Source organism: Poromitra crassiceps (assembly GCF_964638095.1).
Source record: "Poromitra crassiceps genome assembly, chromosome: 16".
In the NCBI taxonomy this organism is placed as follows: domain Eukaryota; kingdom Metazoa; phylum Chordata; class Actinopteri; order Beryciformes; family Melamphaidae; genus Poromitra; species Poromitra crassiceps.
In genome coordinates, this window is record NC_139645.1 from 7,547,665 (window position 1) to 7,566,227 (window position 18,563).

The 18,563-nt window shown below is 43.4% G+C and overlaps 1 protein-coding gene across 1 annotated transcript in view; it reads right to left on the reverse strand.

Annotated features, from left to right (window-relative positions):
- The window catches only part of LOC310791219 (SH3 and multiple ankyrin repeat domains protein 2-like), a gene marked incomplete at both ends in the record, with an annotated part of 245,785 nt that overhangs the window by 204,890 nt on the left and 22,332 nt on the right, over positions 1-18,563 (reverse strand). The window contains 4 exons of the mRNA XM_083652896.1: positions 4,807-4,884; positions 9,459-9,575; positions 12,342-12,509; positions 13,906-14,057. Coding sequence (XP_083509022.1) covers positions 4,807-4,884; positions 9,459-9,575; positions 12,342-12,509; positions 13,906-14,057 — 515 coding nt within the window. The remainder of the gene's footprint in view (positions 1-4,806; positions 4,885-9,458; positions 9,576-12,341; positions 12,510-13,905; positions 14,058-18,563) is intronic.

Below are 18,563 nucleotides of genomic sequence, written 5' to 3' on the forward strand. Positions count from 1 at the left end.
TGCAATGCAGCGTTGTTATTAACTGTTTTGATGTAGCCACATTCAATCAAACTTCCTCATCCGCTTCTATTCCTACATTTCCCAGAATGCCTCTCCTTGACAGCTCCCAGAGGGGCGGTGTGAACCTGCTGCCTTCAGCTCGTGGTTATATGTGTAGGTGGAGAGAACAATAGCGATAGAGAGACAGTAACAGCAGGAGAGTGAGAATCTTTCCAGTTGAGTGCGAGCCTCTTATTCAAAACACAAGACATGCTGTCTTGATATGAAAAAGACACAAACGCAAGGTCAATTGCCCATAGCTGTTTTTAAAGCAATATTCCACTTAGTTTAAACATGGGGCACTTGACATGTCAGCCATCAAAACCAGAATATAAACTATTCACCAAGATCCGATGCAGCTGGATGAGTTTGTAGCATTCAGATTTGCACTTCCATTACAGTGCATTGCGTTATTTTGCAGACACTTTTATCCAAAGCACATTTTGTCAACAGTAGTGAATTCCACTGTGCAACACAGTCTGTGTCAGGCTAAGACTTTTTCTGCAAAAGGGAAGAAGAAGAAGAAGAAGAAGAAGAAGAAGAAGAAGAAGAAGAAGAAGAAGAAGAAGAAGAAGAAGAAGAAGAAGAAGAAGAAGAAGAAGAAGAAGAAGAAGAATGATGTTAGTTCACAAAGGGCCCAGGTGTAGCTGAAAAGGTGTGTTTCTAGTCTCCCATTAATTTGACTGAGACCATGGAAATAGACGCCACACTGGCGAACAGATTCAACAACAGATCCTGCTACTGTGATTTTCCACCATACTGTTTTGCCAGCGGCATCCCTGATTGGCCGGTTACGTTGTCAACATCGAGGCCGGTCCCTGATTGGCCCTGGCCCTTTGTAATTTCTGGAAATCACTAGGGGCGGGCTGGGAGGCCAGACTGGTCGGCAGAACGAAACAGAACGTGACTTCTGGAGCTGGATCTGAACTAAAAGAAGAGAAGGTTGCAACGAGTCTGATCAACCCTCTGCGATGTTAAAGGAGAACTTACCTCCAAAACACTTTTTTTCAGCTTTTAACCAATATATATGACTTTGGGGGTGATGTGTGAAGAATTCTGGTCAGAATTTCCACATTTGACACCAAACTGTTGCCATTTTACCATTTGTATCATTTTTCAGCAGCATACCTGGCATAAGCGCCCTCTAAGGGTGGAACACTGCTTTTTTTTCTTTTCTCAAATGAATGGGATATTTGGTACAACCTGACGTCACGGTGGGTTTAGCGCGTGCATCTGGTGCATCTCCAAAGCCTATACAACTAGGCAAGATGGAAAAACCTCACTTAGTATCAGGCTCCAGAGGGCTCTAACTGAAGTAAAAAAAAAAATCTGTTTGCTCTTAAAATACTGAACCAAACGTCGTCAAAGTTGGCACATGTCTTAATTATAGTTAGTTTATCGCTGAATGTGTCATTACATTATTAATATCTTACCTGGATAAGCTCTAATTATGTTGTTTATATTATCAGTCCGACTTGGAAGCACTTTCTGCCGGCCAGTCAAACGGGAGAGTCTGCTCTCTCATGCACCCGCGGGGGCGCGCAGCAGTAGACTGAATGGGGGGAGGAGGAGGAGAGATCTGCAGATGTGCCTGAGAGACACTCGCCTCGCTCCGACTATAGCAGGCTACTCAGCTACTGTGAAAAGCGTCCTGTCCAGTCGCACATTCGCAAACAGATGCGGGATTCCCTCAATCCTGTACCCAATCTCAGACTGTATTGAGCAGAAAAATCGCACACCAGCTATTTCTCTGTGTTTGTTTGTTGCTCCGTGAGGTTACAGAGCGCCCCATGCATGCAGGAGGAGGAGGCTGTTTCGCCAGCCGGGGTCTGGCAGGAGGGAGGCGGGGGAGAACGCAGCCGAGAGAACGCAGCTGAGAGGAAAACTTTTGCAAAGAATCATGGAAAAGGGAGAAACGAAAATTAAAAACGGATTTGATGGCGCGATTTATGGCAAATGGTACGAGGGAATGGAGAAATGGAGAAATCTCGCTTTGTGATTACATAAGCTGAGAGCGGGGCGTTTGTCCTCACTGTGCTGTGTGCTGCGAGCAGCGAGGCTCTTTTAACGTAAGTTTAGACAAGCCACGCACACACACATGGGACAAAATGGGACAAAAATAATTAAATTTCTAGTTCGCCACTGAATGGCCAAATTGATATCACTTTCAACCATTTTGAGCAACACTCTTTCCATACAGACCACCAGCGTTGGCTAGTTGTTGATATTTTAAAAAGATATTGCCCCTCTCAAATAAATTATTTTTGAGGCGGTAGGCAAACTGTAATGGCGTCGATCTTGACTTGAACACAGCCCAAGAGTTTAGTATAGACAAGAGCATATGTCATTTCTTGGTTTTTTCCATAGGTATTTTCAAATCACTGTTCTGATACATATCTAGGGGGTAAGTCCTCCTTTAAGCTAAAAACCAGGCTGTGGATATAAACCAGAGCCTGATAGTTTGAGAGTGGAGAGTCTGACTAATACATGAATGTGAACAGCGTTGGGAGACCGGGCTAACTAATGAAGCGCTCCATTCGAGTGGCGGTGGAGGACAGCTGATGAGGACCACGTGGGACTGCCTTTCATAAAGCCTGCCTGGAAAAGGCTCTTTTGTAACTCAGGCGTAGGTTAGGAGTCAATTAGCTGCAGCGAGGCAGCTCTTAGTGCTGCCGGGGATGGATGCACTGTCAAGTACACACACACACACACGCACACACACACACGCACACACGCGCGTGCACACACGGACGTACACACACACACACACACACACACACACACACAAACACGTACACACACACACACACATACGCATGCACACACACACACACACACACATGTACACACACACACACACACACACACACGCGTACACACACACACACCTACACACACACACACACACACACACACACACACACACACACACTTACACACGTACACACACACACACACACACACACACACACACACACACACGTACAAGTGCACACACATCAAGAGCGAACATGTAATGAACCTGCTCTTGGGTGGGTGGACACACTGTTTACGGTACTTCCCATGCTACTGTACTGTAGTATGCTATTATTATAGAGTTGCTACGCTACAGCTTGTCTTGATTTGTATACCATATATACCATATATGATATATCGCTGCTGTTCTGTGAAACCCTAAAAAGAAAAATGTCAAATTGTTGGTCATTTCCTGTTTTCATCTTGATTAAATAATGACATTTTCCTCTATGGGTTTGAGAAAATTCTCCAACCTCTTGAGCTTATTAAATAATTTCAAAATCCATCAGAGGAACTCAAACATGCATTGTCATCAAGCTGGCTGGGTTTATTAATTCCTGAAAAGTTGATGTTTTAGGAGATTTGAGCTTTTCACCTGACATTAACGAGACACAGGATTTGAAATGCGTATAAAGTCTGTTAAACACTGACACCAAACCACACAAGGAGCAGAAGCTAAAGGTCTCACTAACAAGGTGCTGTGGAGGTTTGGTGCTCAGAGAATAGCTCTCCACGCAGAGACATTTAATTGAAACAAATGTGAGATTGGCCAGAAAGACATTTGGTCCCTGAGACAATCTGTGCAATTGACCTTGGCCTTTTTTGCACGGTTGCCCTCCGGGAACACACGGTAAGAAAAAGACAAGCAGTGACTCAAACTTGTTCAACACTTTGCTGAAAGCCTTGTTCTAGTTTCACATGCAAGTCCAAGTCAGTCTCAAGTCTTTGAAGGGCAAGTCCAAGTCAAGTCTCAAGTCTTTGAAGGGCAAGTCCAAGTCAAGTCTCAAGTCTTTGAGGGGCAAGTCCAAGTCAAGTCTCAAGTCTATGAAGGGCAAGTCCAAGTCAAGTCTCAAGTCTTTGAAGGGCAAGTCCAAGTCAAGTCTCAAGTCTTTGAAGGGCAAGTCCAAGTCAAGTCTCAAGTCTTTGAAGGGCAAGTCCAAGTCAAGTCTCAAGTCTTTGAAGGGCAAGTCCAAGTCAAGTCTCAAGTCTTTGAGGGGCAAGTCCAAGTCAAGTCTCAAGTCAAGTCTCAAGTCTTTGAGGGGCAAGTCTCAAGTCTTTGAAGGGCAAGTCCAAGTCAAGTCTCAAGTCTTTGAAGGGCAAGTCCAAGTCAAGTCTCAAGTCTTTGAAGGGCAAGTCCAAGTCAAGTCTCAAGTCTTTGAGGGGCAAGTCCAAGTCAAGTCTCAAGTCTTTGAGGGGCAAGTCCAAGTCAAGTCTCAAGTCCAAGTCAAGTCTCAAGTCAAGTCTCAAGTCCAAGTCAAGTCTCAAGTCCAAGTCAAGTCTCGAGTCAAGTCTCAAGTTCAAGTCAAGTCTCAAGTCCAAGTCAAGATCAAGTCAAGTCTCAAGTCCAAGTCAAGTCTCAAGTCCCCATGGATGAGTGTTCTCTGCTGGATGCCATCCGGTCTGCTTAGAACACTGCATAGCTAAAACTAAGGAATTCAAAGCTTGTACTGTATTATCCTCACTCCTTATCTATTAGAATACATTAGCAGCAATGATTAGAGATGACATTAGTAGACATTTCAGTAATGTTAATGCACCAAAACAATAAAAAATAAAATAAAGAAAAATAAAGATTGTTCACAAGTCCCAAACCTTCAAGTCCAAGTCAAGTCTCAAGTCTTTGAGGACGAGTCTCAAGTCAAGTCTCAAGTCACTGTGTGTGTGACTTAAGTGTGACTCAAGTCCAAGTCCCAAGTCTCCATCTCTGATACACGCACGCAAAAGTCGTGGAGATGAGTGGATGTGTCTTACCTGAAACGGACTCTGGCTGTTGTAGTTCTTCACTTCTTTGTCGGCTCCTCGAACGAGCAGCACTCTGGCACAGTTATCCTGCGAGGGGAAAAAATAATCTATAATAACATGGAAACCATCTGTGAATCGATAAACACTACTGCATGTGCCACGCCATCCTAAAAAAAGAAAGAAGAAGAAGTCAGTAGAGCAGCCTCAAAACACAGAAGAAGAATGTGTACTACCTGTATCAGAAATGGAGCTTCCCTTGCTTTGATCTAATCTATTATTGCTCCACTCAAAGAGAGAGAGAGAGTGCACACGAGAGTGAGAGCGAGCGAGATGAAGAGTGCAAACCGGTTTGAATCTGTTGCACAAACCGCCCACAAAGTGCTCGAGCACACATGTACTGTGCACACGCATCTGGATATGAAGACTTTTTATTTTTTTAGCCACAGGAAAATAGTGAGTCACACACACACACACACACACACACACACACACACACACACACACACACACACACACACACACACACAGATACACATGAACACACAATTTGTGCAATTTTCTGCATTAAAATCCTTCTTTTTTTGCTAGCCATTTGACATTATTTTATTTTGAGACCCGTAACTGCTATTCTTACCCATGCAAAGAGCGCAGAGTAGGATATGCACCGATATGAAAATATTGACCGATACCGATAACCGATATTAACATTGCTGTTATGGCCGATAATCGATATTTACTGATGTCAATATGATCTGTATAAAACCACATTTCTACTGTATGATAATCAAATGTTGCACATAGTGAAAAACACATGTAAACACTGTGCATTTGAAAAAGTAATGCATTTCTTTATTTCCAAAACATTTGGAAAAGCCCATAAATCACAGATTTACCGCATTGTTTCCTCTCAATGTGAAAAATGTGCCTGATACCGATATTAACATTGTAACATCGGACCGATGCCGATATGTAAAAAAAATGACTAACATCTGCAGATACCGATATGACTGCCGATATATCGTGCATGCGTAGTGCTGAGGAACAGATCATGACCATCCGGAGTGGGCCAAGTATCCCTCAGCAGTCTTTTAGAAGTCCCACGACACGTTTCCTCATAAGCCACACGAGACTTTAGAAACTGAAACGGATGATGTGGCTCAAAGCTATAAATAGACGCACGAGTGGCTCAAAGCTATAAATAGACGCAAGGGTTTTTTTTTTATGGAAGCCACAGCTTTCATTACTCTTGTGGGTTAAAGCTTAAGTCACTGATAATGACTATATCACTTTACATTTTCTTATGCCAGAGAATTAGTTCAAAATGCATTTATTTGCAATGTTCTTTGCTGAAATCTGTGCAAACTAAGTACAAACTGAGTACAGCAAAGAATACAATTCCATTTCGCGAATAATCCAGGTTTCATCAACCTCCCTACTCACTTGGGCAAAATTCTCTCACTGGTGAATATCTGTTCCACATTTCAGAGCATATGACATGTTGAAACATTTCACATGCACCCCCCCCCCTCCACCCCATCATTATCAGCATCAGCATCAGCATCACTATCACCACGCCAGCCCCTCTCTAGCTGTGAGAATTCAATATAATTATCTCGGCAAATCAACCCCATTCTCACCACTCGACATGCAGTGACACATGACATCTTGCGGCGACAACCTTCCCTGGAGTTTTCCTCCTGGCAGAACTTGGCATAGTAACGTAGCCACAGAGGCGGCCTGGGAGAAGAGAGCCCATTCATAAAAAAGTGGCTAATTTTCTCCTGAAGGGGCAGCGAAGCGTGGCTAAGTGGAGCTAAATGCCGGAGCTGTCACAACGTCACAAGCTTCTGATTTGTCGTCTTTCGGTCCTCTGCCCAATTTGGCTGCACTCCAACGATGATGTGTTCAATGGCCTGTTAGACAACCGCATACATCAAGGCACCGTGGGAGAGACAGTAGTAGCTGCTGCTGACTTTGAGCTAATACACGACAGATCGGCAATACGTCATTTAGTCGGGGGAAAACACAAGCTTCTCGCCGTTGACTTCAATGTAAAACAGCAGTACCAAAAAAAAATAAGATAAAAGAAGAAGAAAAATAACAATCAACTTTGTTTATTAATGACACAAAGACACCATGACATGATGATATATTACAACTCACACAATGCGCAAGATACATCGGAAATATGACTTTGACCCATCTAAATAAATCATGTGACTCATGACCCGTCTCTGACCTAGTTCCGGTGTCCGCCTGTTGCTAATTTAGTCTTCCGACATTAAATGCTGTTGTAGTGGAGCCCAGCGTCGTTGTAGGCTACTTGGCTCGGGGCTGTAATGTAAATATGTGACATGAGTCACATGATTTTAGATGGGTCAAAGTCATATTTCCGGTGTATCTTGTGCATTCTATGGACAGACGAGTTGTAATATATTGTCATGTCATGGTGTCTTTGTGTCATTCATAAACGAGATTAATTCTGTTATTTTTCTATGATTTATTTTGGTACTGCTATTTTACATTGAAGTCAATCGCCTTGTGTTTTCCCCCTAAAAGGGGGCGGGACCATTATTGTCGATCTATCGTATTCACCTTATGTTCAGACCTTACAGTGGGCCAAATTCTTCCGGGTCCTATTAACACTTCCGGCGGTCACGGCGCCAAATATGAAAGAACGTCATGAAGAAGAGAGTTGTTTTTGTAGCGGACAGCACAGGGTGTAAAACAAAGAACGTAGCCTACTACTTTGAGCTCGGTACACAGCAAGCAAGCGGAGTATCCACTGTTAGCCAGGTCAGATAACGTTATCGTCGACAATGACGAGCACTTTCTTGTAAAACATACCTGGACTCCAACAAAGAAAGCTTCAGAAGGTTTTCTGTCCTCCGAGCGCAGCTCGAGCCACTTACGTCTATAAGACCCGCAGACGTTAACATAATTCCCTGGAATGCGAGAATTAACGAGCCAGTTACATGGCGTTGCATTCTTAGACATTGCCGTTTGCTTTTATTTGGTATGTTACACACAATTGGCTAAACTATTAGTTAATTCAGAGTTAGATTATATTGGAGCAGCCAGCCATTTTTTTTTCTTTTCTTTTTTGCCGGAAGTCGTCGAACGACCACACAACCAGGTCAAATGGGCGTGGCTACATAAGGTGAATAGGCCAGATAGAGAAGCAAGTCATCGACATAATTGGGCAGCGAGATCAGTGAACTAGTCCAGGATATGGTATCATTATTAAACAAATAGGTTTGATTTGTGCACACATTCAGGTTTAGAAATGAATTATCTTTATGACTTTGAACCAAGCTATAATGATCATCTGCGTTAGGTCCATCATGGAGGAATTTAAGTTCTATGTCTTGAGGAAGATTTAAACGTGAATGGTTAATACCCTGATGGAAGAGTGTCATGTATATTCCTGTTCACATGCTGTATTTCACTTGTCTCATCAGCTAATGGAAGTTGGCAGAACGTTAGCATTAGCATATCTGAAGTTTTCTGCTCACAACAACAACATGTTTGTCAGATATGATGAAGGTGACCGATGCATGCAGACAAGTTATTGTTTAGATTCCCAGCAGCTATTGCTCAAGGTAACCGCTATCCTTCCTGACGTCTACATGTAAACAATTATACATCACACACCCACATACACTAATTATAGTAATACAGAGAGTTTTTGGCAAGTGAGATCATTATTTCACCTCTTGGAGTTGTTTATGGAGAGTGAGCTAATTCACATCACCTCAGGTGGTAGTTATGCTCCAAGACGCACGCTGCTTTTTCTGTCATATCCGTTACCTCCGCCAACAGGCTTAGACAGGAGGTCATCCTCTCACCTGTTTGTCTGTTTGTTCGTCCGCAGGAGATGTCAAAAAGTTATGAACGGATACGCACGAAACTTTGCAGACAAGTAGAGGTCATGGGGAAACTGATTAACTTTCCACCCCCTATGGCAAAAAGGGGGTGTGGCAATGGGCGTGGCCAATCACAGAAAGGCACCTAACTTCCGAACGGATTCACGTAACCCCACAAAACTTGGGCCAAGGAAGTAGTGATTAACCATCCATACCCATTGGCCAAAAGTAGGCGTGACAGGAGTGCCCTCTAGGTATTTATATTAATATTTGTTATTTGATATATTTGAGATTTGAGATATTATTTGTATAGATTTCTGACCACGGTCCCCCCCCCCCCCCCTTCCCCATTTCAAGACATTATCAGCTTTTGTCGATCCGTAAGTTGAATTTCTCAACAGAATTTGGTTTAGAAATCTTCATGGTGTGCATTGCATAGATACATCGCTCCTCTTCTCTCTCTCTCTGTCTACTGCAAACTACTGGAAGACCTGGCTTATTTGAAAGGGGTTGGAGAAACACCGGCTCCTAGCTTTTCTGATTAGCAGTCAGTTTTGATAAGGCTTGCTAAGCAGTCTTGAGGGTAATTGAGGGTACATTGTGAATATCACCCTTTATTACACATTAAATAACCCAGAATTCAACCAATCAGCAGGCAGCGGTGGTACCAGATCAAATGCCAAGGCAGTGGAATACACTCACAGACACACACTTCAAGTGCAGAAACCAACAGGCATATGCACGAACACGAACACGCACGTGTGCACACACAACACACACACACACACAGCTCACCTGGTTGTATAGGGCACAGATGTGTAGAGCGGTGTTTCCCGAGGCGTTCTGGGCGCTCATGTCTGCTCCATAGAATAATAGGTGCTCCAGGTGCTGCACATGGCCGTGACGGCAAGCCTGCACGCACACACGCACACGCGCACACACACGCACACACACACACACACACACACACACAGACACACACACACACACACACACACACACACACACACACACACAGTTCACTGTAAAACAACACCTCTGGTATTTCTCCTGTTTAACAAACATGCCCAGATCAGTGGTTCTCAATATGGGGTCCGGTCCAGGGACCACCAGGGGTCGTTGAGGGGGTTCCAGGGGGATGAATGAATCGATGAATTGTTAAACTACAGCATAATTTCATTTATCAGAAGCTAAGAGAGTCTTTAGAGAATGTAGAAAAATGACTGTTTTGATCATAGTTTCACTGTTATCTCGACCTATAGCCTACAGAGAGCCATGGGATTCTGGACAAACTCATATCCGAGTCTGATCATGAAAAATGTTCTCAAATTTAAGGTCAGAGAGACAACATCTCATCTAATGGGCGTCTGTAACCCTGATGTGGACTAATAGGGTCCTTGATATGAAAAAGGGGCGAGAATCACCGGCCCAGATAGGACATGATGTAGTTGCAGTAAGAGGCCTTTAACACTAGATGTCAGTGTGCTGCAAAGGAGATAACGTCAAGAGCAGAAGAAGCTTGCACCCTCAGTTTGAACCCGGGCAAGACTCTTCTTCAGGTACAGTAATACCGAGTAGGAAAACGGCACAGAGAAAAGTGATGGCAAAATCTCATTTGCAAAACAGACACGTGCACAGTGAAATCAGGAGAGTAATTAGAGTTAGAAGTACAAGCTGGGCAGGTTATTGTTTAATTACACATTTGACTCAGCCAAGCTAATTAATGTGTTGTGTTGTGGAGGAGAATGTCAGCATGGCTGATTTCTGCAGGAAGGATAAAAACCTAAATGGCTGCCAATCAAGAAGCAGATTAACAGCGGCAAACAGTTTGTCATCTTCAACAGCTGGCACACCAAGGCAAAAATATTAAAGGGACAGCTCACCCTAAAATCCAAAATACATATTTTTCCTCTCACCTATAGTGCTGTTTATCCATCTATATCGTTTTGTGTTAGTTCCCTGAGTTTTGGAGATATCGGCCGCAGAGATGTCTACCTTCTCTCCAACACAATGGAACTGGATGGCGCTCGGCTTGTGGTGCTCGAAGCACCAAAAAAAGACATTTGAAAAATTCAACAGCATTGTCTCTTTGCAGAAATCATGACCCCAGTTACTCAAGATAATGCACAGACTTTGTTGTGAGCAGTTTCATGTAGGAACTAGCTAGCAGCTAACGGGTGTAGTTCGGTCAAAAGAAAATAGTTCCTACATGAAACTGCTCATAACAAGGTCTGTGCATTATCTTGAGTAACTGGGGTCATGATTTCTGCAAAGAGACAATGCTGTTGAGTTTTTCAAATGTATTTCTTTGGCACTTTGAGCACCACAAGCCGAGTGCCATCCAGTTCCATTGTATTGGAGAGAGAGAAGGCAAACTCAGGCAACTAACACAAAACGATACAGATGGATAAATAGCACTACAGGTGAGAGGAAATATATGTATTTTGGATTTTAGGGTGAGCTGTTCCTTTAAGTTTAGTCTTGTCTTGCTGGTGATCTGTGTAATTCTGATGTCGACTAGTCTCAAAGATTTGAAATTGAATGTAAATATGATTTCCCTGGTTTGTCTGGCCAGCAGCACCCGCCTTCCTCTCTGGTTCAGTCCTGCCTGACAGCTGATTGTTATCGTGTTTGAAATGGGACGGACACAGGAAGGGAGACATTCTGCAAATCTACAGGGAGATTATCAGCAATCTGATCAAGCTGATGGCCTACAAAACAAACGCACACGCACACGCACACACGTAAGCACGCACGCACACGCACGCACGTACTGTAAGCACGCACGCACACGCACACACACACACACACACACGTAAGCATGCACGCGCGCGCTCGCACACACACACACACACACTGTGATGAATAGTTAGTGCCGCAGGGTTGCTCTTCTTAAATGGCTTTATCTACTCAAATGGGTAACAGCTGCCAAGACAGCCGCCTGCAGCCAAGAAAGGATGTGTGTGTGTGTGTACACACGTGTGTGTGTGTGTGTGTGTGTGTGTGTGTGTGTGTGTGTGTGTGTGGTTTAGCAGCGCTTTTCCAATCGAAGGCGTTCCAAATAATCCAAAATGCCAAGAATCCCCCTGGGTGTGTTGGTGTGTGTGTGTGTGTGTGTGTGTGTGTGTGTGTGTGTGTTGGCGTGTGTACCTGCCTGGTGAATCTTGTGCCTGTCCTCCCCCTAAAGAACGATCCTGGAGGTCGTTTGTACCAGGCAGCCGCAAACTCTGGCTTTTACACAGGAAGCCGCAGAAGTGATACTGAAAGCTTTTAGTTCCTTGAATGGCCACTTGAGGCTGGCTCCAAAAGGGAGTCATACCCCATTCACCCCCATGTCAAAATGCCCGTCTTTACAACAGGATTAAGCATGTTTACAGCCTGGCTCAAAACACGGTTTTTGTCTACATTATATAGCTAATTTCACCTTTCATAACAACTGTACGGGGGGGGAGATTTTTATATAACTCACCTGTTTAGAGTAAAATAGACCAGGGAAGCTCAATCTTTAGTAATTCAAGGAACACTTCTGATTGTTAGAACATTTCTGAGGACCACCTTCCCAAATAAATGATAGGCGATCATTCTGATATCTTGATGTGAGAGGTCCTCCGTGGCCCACTAGATGGCCACCAGTGGGTGTGTGTGTGCGTGTGCATGCATGCGTGTGTGTGTGTGTACCTGGTGGACCTCGTGCCAGCCGTTCTCGTCCTGGCAGCAGACAGAGGCGTGGTGGTGCAGCAGCAGCTCGCAGCAGCCCGGGTCTCCTCCCACCACCACACTGTGGTACACAGGAGTCAGCCCGCGGCTGTCCTTATAGTCCGGAGACGCGCCCAACTCCAGCAGCGTCTGAGGGTGTGTGTGTGTGCGTGTGTGTGTGTGTGTGTGTGTGTGTGTGTGTGTGTGTGTGTGTTAGGTGGGGGAGGGGGGTATAGAAAGACAGGGATAGACAAAGAGGGGAGAAAGTCAGAGAGTTCTTCAGTGTCGATCATCACATGTGTAGCCATTCCAAAGCCAGTCCTATTCCAGGTTGATAGAGCATGCTGCTTACAACCTGCTACGACCATCCTGATCCAGTTTCACTCCACATATCAGTCTGGACTTTCAGCTGCCCGGTGCCACATCGATTTCCTGAAAGTACCCTGTAACCCCGGCCAATCAGCAGGGACTGCGTTATGGTTGATCACGTACCCATGGGGGGGGGGGGGGGGAGGGTGAGGGAAAGTGAAAAGGCAGCGTTTGCCCCTCCCTCATTACCACCACTGAGGTGCCCTTGAGCAAGGCCCTTAACCCCAACCCTGTCCAGTGGAGCTGCTCAGTGGTCAGCAGATCAGACTGTGGTTGTACTGGTCAGTGGAGCTGCTCAGTGGTCAGCAGATCAGACTGTGGTTGTACAGGTCAGTGGAGCTGCTCAGTGGTCAGCAGATCAGACTGTGGTTGTACTGGTCAGTGGAGCTGGTCAGTGGTCAGCAGATCAGACTGTGGTTGTACAGGTCATCTTCCAGCTGTGAATGTGTGTGTGAATGTGAAGAGGGCGCTCCTGAAAAAGAGAGCATTGCTCTCAGTGAGTAGACTGTATAAACTAAAGGTAATTAAAGAAAACGGGCCAATCAGGGCTGCCGCTGGCAAAACAGACATGGCGTCTCCTGAAGCAACAAGTGGTAACGTTAACGTTGCAGATAGATTCAATAAGAAGAACGAGAGTATGCGCTAGTGGAGTTTCTCGGAAAATACGTTTTTGCCGTTCCTCTGACTGGATTAGTCTTGGATTTGACTGGATCCAACACTGATTGAAGGACTTTGTCTGTGTTCTGCTGCCCACTGACATTGCTGTGGACGGCTGAAAGTCCAGACTGACCCATAGAGCGAATCAGAATGTGAGGTCATGTTATCAGGATGGTTTTAACAGGCTACCATGGTGACACTTGTCATTTCAATTAAACTTTTATAATATAATAATATAATAAAGAAATCAGCACTGCCACTTACAACACTGCAGCACAAACACAAAGTGTTCCCCACCTGTTATAAATGACGTGTTAATCATTTACAATACATTTACACAAGGCTTGTGTAAACCATTCATCACACATAGATTTGCTACATACAAGGGGGTAGCTCCGTTTGTGGAAAACTGAAGCCAATGCGGAGGTGTCTTAAACCTGCATTATTCTGAATGGCCTGCAGTTTCCCACCCCCCAGAAGAGCTGTGGTTATGTACATGTACAGTATGATGTTGCCTTACCATGAGTGTGACCTGGTTCTTGGACCTGGCAGCTTTGTGGAGGGCCGTCATGCCATCTTTGGCTCTGAAGTCCAGGTGTGCTCCTCCGTTCTTCAGCACCTTGATCAACTCCACCACATTGTCCAGATGAGCAGCAAACGTCAGCGGGGTCTCTAGAAAAGACAAATCACAAATCACGGTTAGGATATTTTTCGGGGGGAAATCAAGTCTTAGGTGAATTTCACAAAATCAGTCTTTCCCACTAGATGTCCTGGGGATTTTTGATGGGGTTTATGGACTGATCTATATTCAGTGTAAAACAGTGGTTTTAAATTGGCTCAATTGATTGACAGCTGTCAGCCACTGGACCCCTGGTACTATAAGGGTGCGATCCCACCTGCAGTGTGTTTGCTTTGGTCTAAAACCAGAGTGGAAAGGTTTATTTTGTTGCATGTTTGTTTTTGGCGTGTTTCGATTCACACCGTCCAATTACAAGCAAATCGGGGCTTGTAAACAAAAGTCACATGGAGTCACACGTAGCTTGTTTATTGGACAGAGTTTTGGTAGGGCCAGGTTAGACATTTAAACATGATGAACTTGATTGCACTCTTTGCTATATATAATTTATCTGGTCGTCATACCAGTTAAGAACGTCGTGCGGTTATGAAGCAGTTACCCTCTGCTGGCTATCAGATGTCAACATCTGTCTCCTTATACCTATAAACCCTTGTCTTTTGGGGTCATATTCTGTATTTGGTTTAGATTATTAATTTATTATAGTATGTTGTTACTAACAAACCAATCACACAGTTCACTTAAAAGAGGACAGATATCTGCATTTCCAGCCTGTTACTTCAAATGGTTATTTGGTGCACATCCAATCCAAGTTCAGGCCAGACTTAACGCCAAGAGGAAGCTATTAATCCTACCTATCAGGAGACAGCTTATAAAGGACCAGCATGCTATTAATCCTACCTATCAGGAGACAGCTTATAAAGGACCAGCATGCTTCTTGGAAAAAAACTGCTTCACTAATTGCCTTCTTCTACATTCTGCTCTATTTTGTTTGGGGTCTCACAGGTGTTCTCTTCAGTACATGGGACCATTCAGTCTGTTGGTAGCAGTTACATATCTTTTTTTAAATTGTCAAATAAATCCAATCCAATCCAATCCAATCCAGTTATGCACGGATCATTTTATTGATTTTATTTTCTTATATTTTCATTAGCGCTTCTATTGATTTGATTGATTATATGATTTGATTGATTGTATTTCTTATATTTTATTCTCTTACTGATTGATTTGATTGATTATATGATTTGATTTCTTAAACTTCTATTCTCTCATTCGCCTTTACTATTTTATTGTGTCGCTGTACTGCCAGATCTTTTCCCCTTTGGTTATTATTTTTACCTTAATGGGGTAACATTGATTGATTCATAGTTTAGTGTATGTCATGTACCGTAAATTCCGGACTATAAGCCGCACCTTTTTTCCCGTTTTTTGGCCTTTTTTGGCCCCTGCGGCTTATATAACGGTGCGGCTTATCTATGGATTTTTTCAAAAAAAAAAAAAAAAAAAAAAAAAAAAACTCTCTTTTTTAGCACTCTTTCTAACTATAAATCCACTTCTGTTTTAATTTCCTCTCTTGCCCTCTTTTCACCACACCGCGGACACTGTGTGCACTGTAAAAAACAACACAGGTGGTGTTGTGTTATGTTGTTTTGTTGAAATGTTAATAAATGGGAGCTTCCTCAAACAGCCATCTCTTTCCCGACAATCCCCTCTGTGCATGAACCCTTACATATGGTAATTAAACATTAAAACACAATAAAAAAAAATAAAAAAATAAAAAAATAAAAATAAAAACATTAAAACACCCGCGGCTTATAGTCCGGTGCGGCTTATATATGTAAAAAACAGTCAACTTTGCAGGTGCGGCTTATACACCGGTGCGCCTTATAGTCCGGAATTTACGGTACACTACAGCACTAACTGGAACTATGCCAGCATCTGTAATGATCTTTGAGAGGTTCACTATTTTACTTGCACACCATTTTATTTTATCTAAAATCTCAGGAATGTTTGTGAGCTATACTATTTGTGCAATAGAGCTTGTGCAATTTCATGCCGAACAGGTTCTCTCTACTGTGGAGTTGTGCAATGTTAATGTCCCTGTCTGTCTCTGTCCTTGACGTTGTTTTGTAACGCCGGGTTGCGGCTAATGTGCACTTTTATGCCCAAGACAAATTTCCCTCCGGGGACAATAAAGTATATCTCATCTCATCTCATCTCATCAAAAAAATCAAATAAATTACTGACACAACAATGTTTATTAGCTTGCGTATGTTGGAATGGAATGGATCAGAGAAGCGAAAAACGCTTTGATCCGATTTTAAAAACTCACCGGAGAGAGACGTCAATCTAAATGAAAACTTGAAATTGAGACAGTTTGAGACTCTGATAATAACGCTACGAAGTGAATAGAACACGGAGGGAATCAGAGGGGGAAAAACCCATAGATCGGTCCGCGTCAAACCAAGCGTCATATTAACAGTGACAACACTAAATCAATAACACAACCCGCCGCGCTCGATGCGACTGAGCCATTTTCTCGGCGATCGACGCGTCGTCACCACCGCTCTCTCTGTGCACTCAGTTATTCATCATGAGATCGATGGAGCGCGGCTACAACCTGTCAATGTAAGCTCTCCAGAACATCCATCTCCTCTGACGGTCCAGCTTGACTGATATGTGTGTTTATGGGTGCAGGGACACAGTCTGTGTTCTCCGTCGAGACAGTGACACCAGATTACAGCTGAAAGATACTTTGCTAGCACTTTACCTTACAGCTCGCTAACAACATGGTAATAGTGGGGGGTAATAGTGTGATAATAATTAGGTAATATAATGTAATTACCAAAGTAATAACCTCTAGATGTTTGGCTTAATCTACTATTGACATGAAATTAAATGGAAACAGGGAGTTTGGCATTTTGTACCCCTAATCTATGGTTATTACACAGAAACTACCACAGATATTACCTTACCTGGTTATTACTTTGGTAATTACATGACTAATATTACCCCATTATTATGATTATGATGATGATTATGATGATGATGGTTATTATATTGCACTATTACCCCCCTATTACCATGTTGTTACCGAGCTGAAATGTAAAGTGCTACAATACCAATACTTCTGTTAGCATGCAGCAAGAAGTATAGTGGGAATGCACTGGAAATAATGTTATATTAATTATGTTATAATAAGTTATAACTTATATGTTATAACTCTGGTTTCCAGGTCATTTTTGGTAGAACCAAAGCAGACACCAGATGCTTTTCATACTCGATGAATGGCACAAACTATGCCGACTGTGTGCGGATACCAGAGATCGGCACAAATTTAAGAAAATACAAAGATATTAGCCTTTGTGTGTGTGTGTGTGTATGTGTGTGTGTGTGTGTGTGTGCGTGTGCGTGTGCGTGTGCGTGCGCGTGCGCGTGTGCGTGTGTGTTTGTGTGTACGCGTATGTCTGTGTGTGTGTGTGTGTGCGTGTGTGTCTCAGGGAGGTGGGCGAAGAGGGTATATTTCTCTATTTTGTTGGTGATGTGAAGCATTACTTTTTGAAATTTGAAATCGATACCCAGTCGGCGCTGTATACAGTTTCAATTCGACAACATGATAAACGTTCTAAATTGCCCCCCGGCTTACTTCCTGTCGTTTGCCAGTACAACAACTGACAGGAAACACGCCAGGTTTCAAACGGTTCCCTTTGGGACCCAATTCTGTGAAAACCATCTATAACAGAGTCGTTATTCTACAGAGTCATCTTCCCCCCTCAGCAATAAGGCGTTAATTGAACAGTAGCTCTCACTGCCCATTAAGACACCCTCAATTCTCTGCTTAATAAGCTCAACCTATTCATCCTTATTTCTCTCAGCACATTTCGCACTGCGTTTACCGAGCGCGGCCTACGGCCAGTGAAGCAGCCCGTCTCCATTCACTCGATACTGACTGTGTTAAGAGACCGGCTGCACTGCAGAGAAAACCCCTCTCCTAAATAGCTTCATTTGTCTCACTCAGTACTCATGTGGAGCCAATACCAGTTAAACCTTGCTTAGCAATTAATTGTAATGGGCTATCAAATTACAAAACTGCATTGGGGTTTATTTTCAAATCTCTGCGGTGATCTCTCCTCTCCCAACGCTGCCAGGAATAATGACTACTGCTTTCCTGTTAATCTAATCTACTGGATCACTGACTCACATTCCCATTGGCCAGAGGACACGGCGATGTGGAGCGCGGGGAGAAACAGGCAGACTTACAGGAAGTGAAAAGTTATCCCCTCAAATACGAAAATACTTTTTGCGAGGTGTTTTGTGAAGTGCTGCGATCAATTCCCTCAATCTGCCTCCTCTACTCCTGGTGTAGCCGATCTGATCACCCTATAGATTCAGTAGGTTCGTCATCAGCCCCATTCCTATGGCTGATCAACCTGCTAGTAGGTTTCAATGGCTGTTATCAAACAACTTTATATTTAGGCAAATAAAATAAAAATAGGTTTAGGTTTAGTGTTAGAATTAAATAACAAAAAAGCGTTAAAATAAGATTTCCACATGAAATGGAAACCTATGGCTGATAACGAATCGCTGATAATGACCTTCTGTGC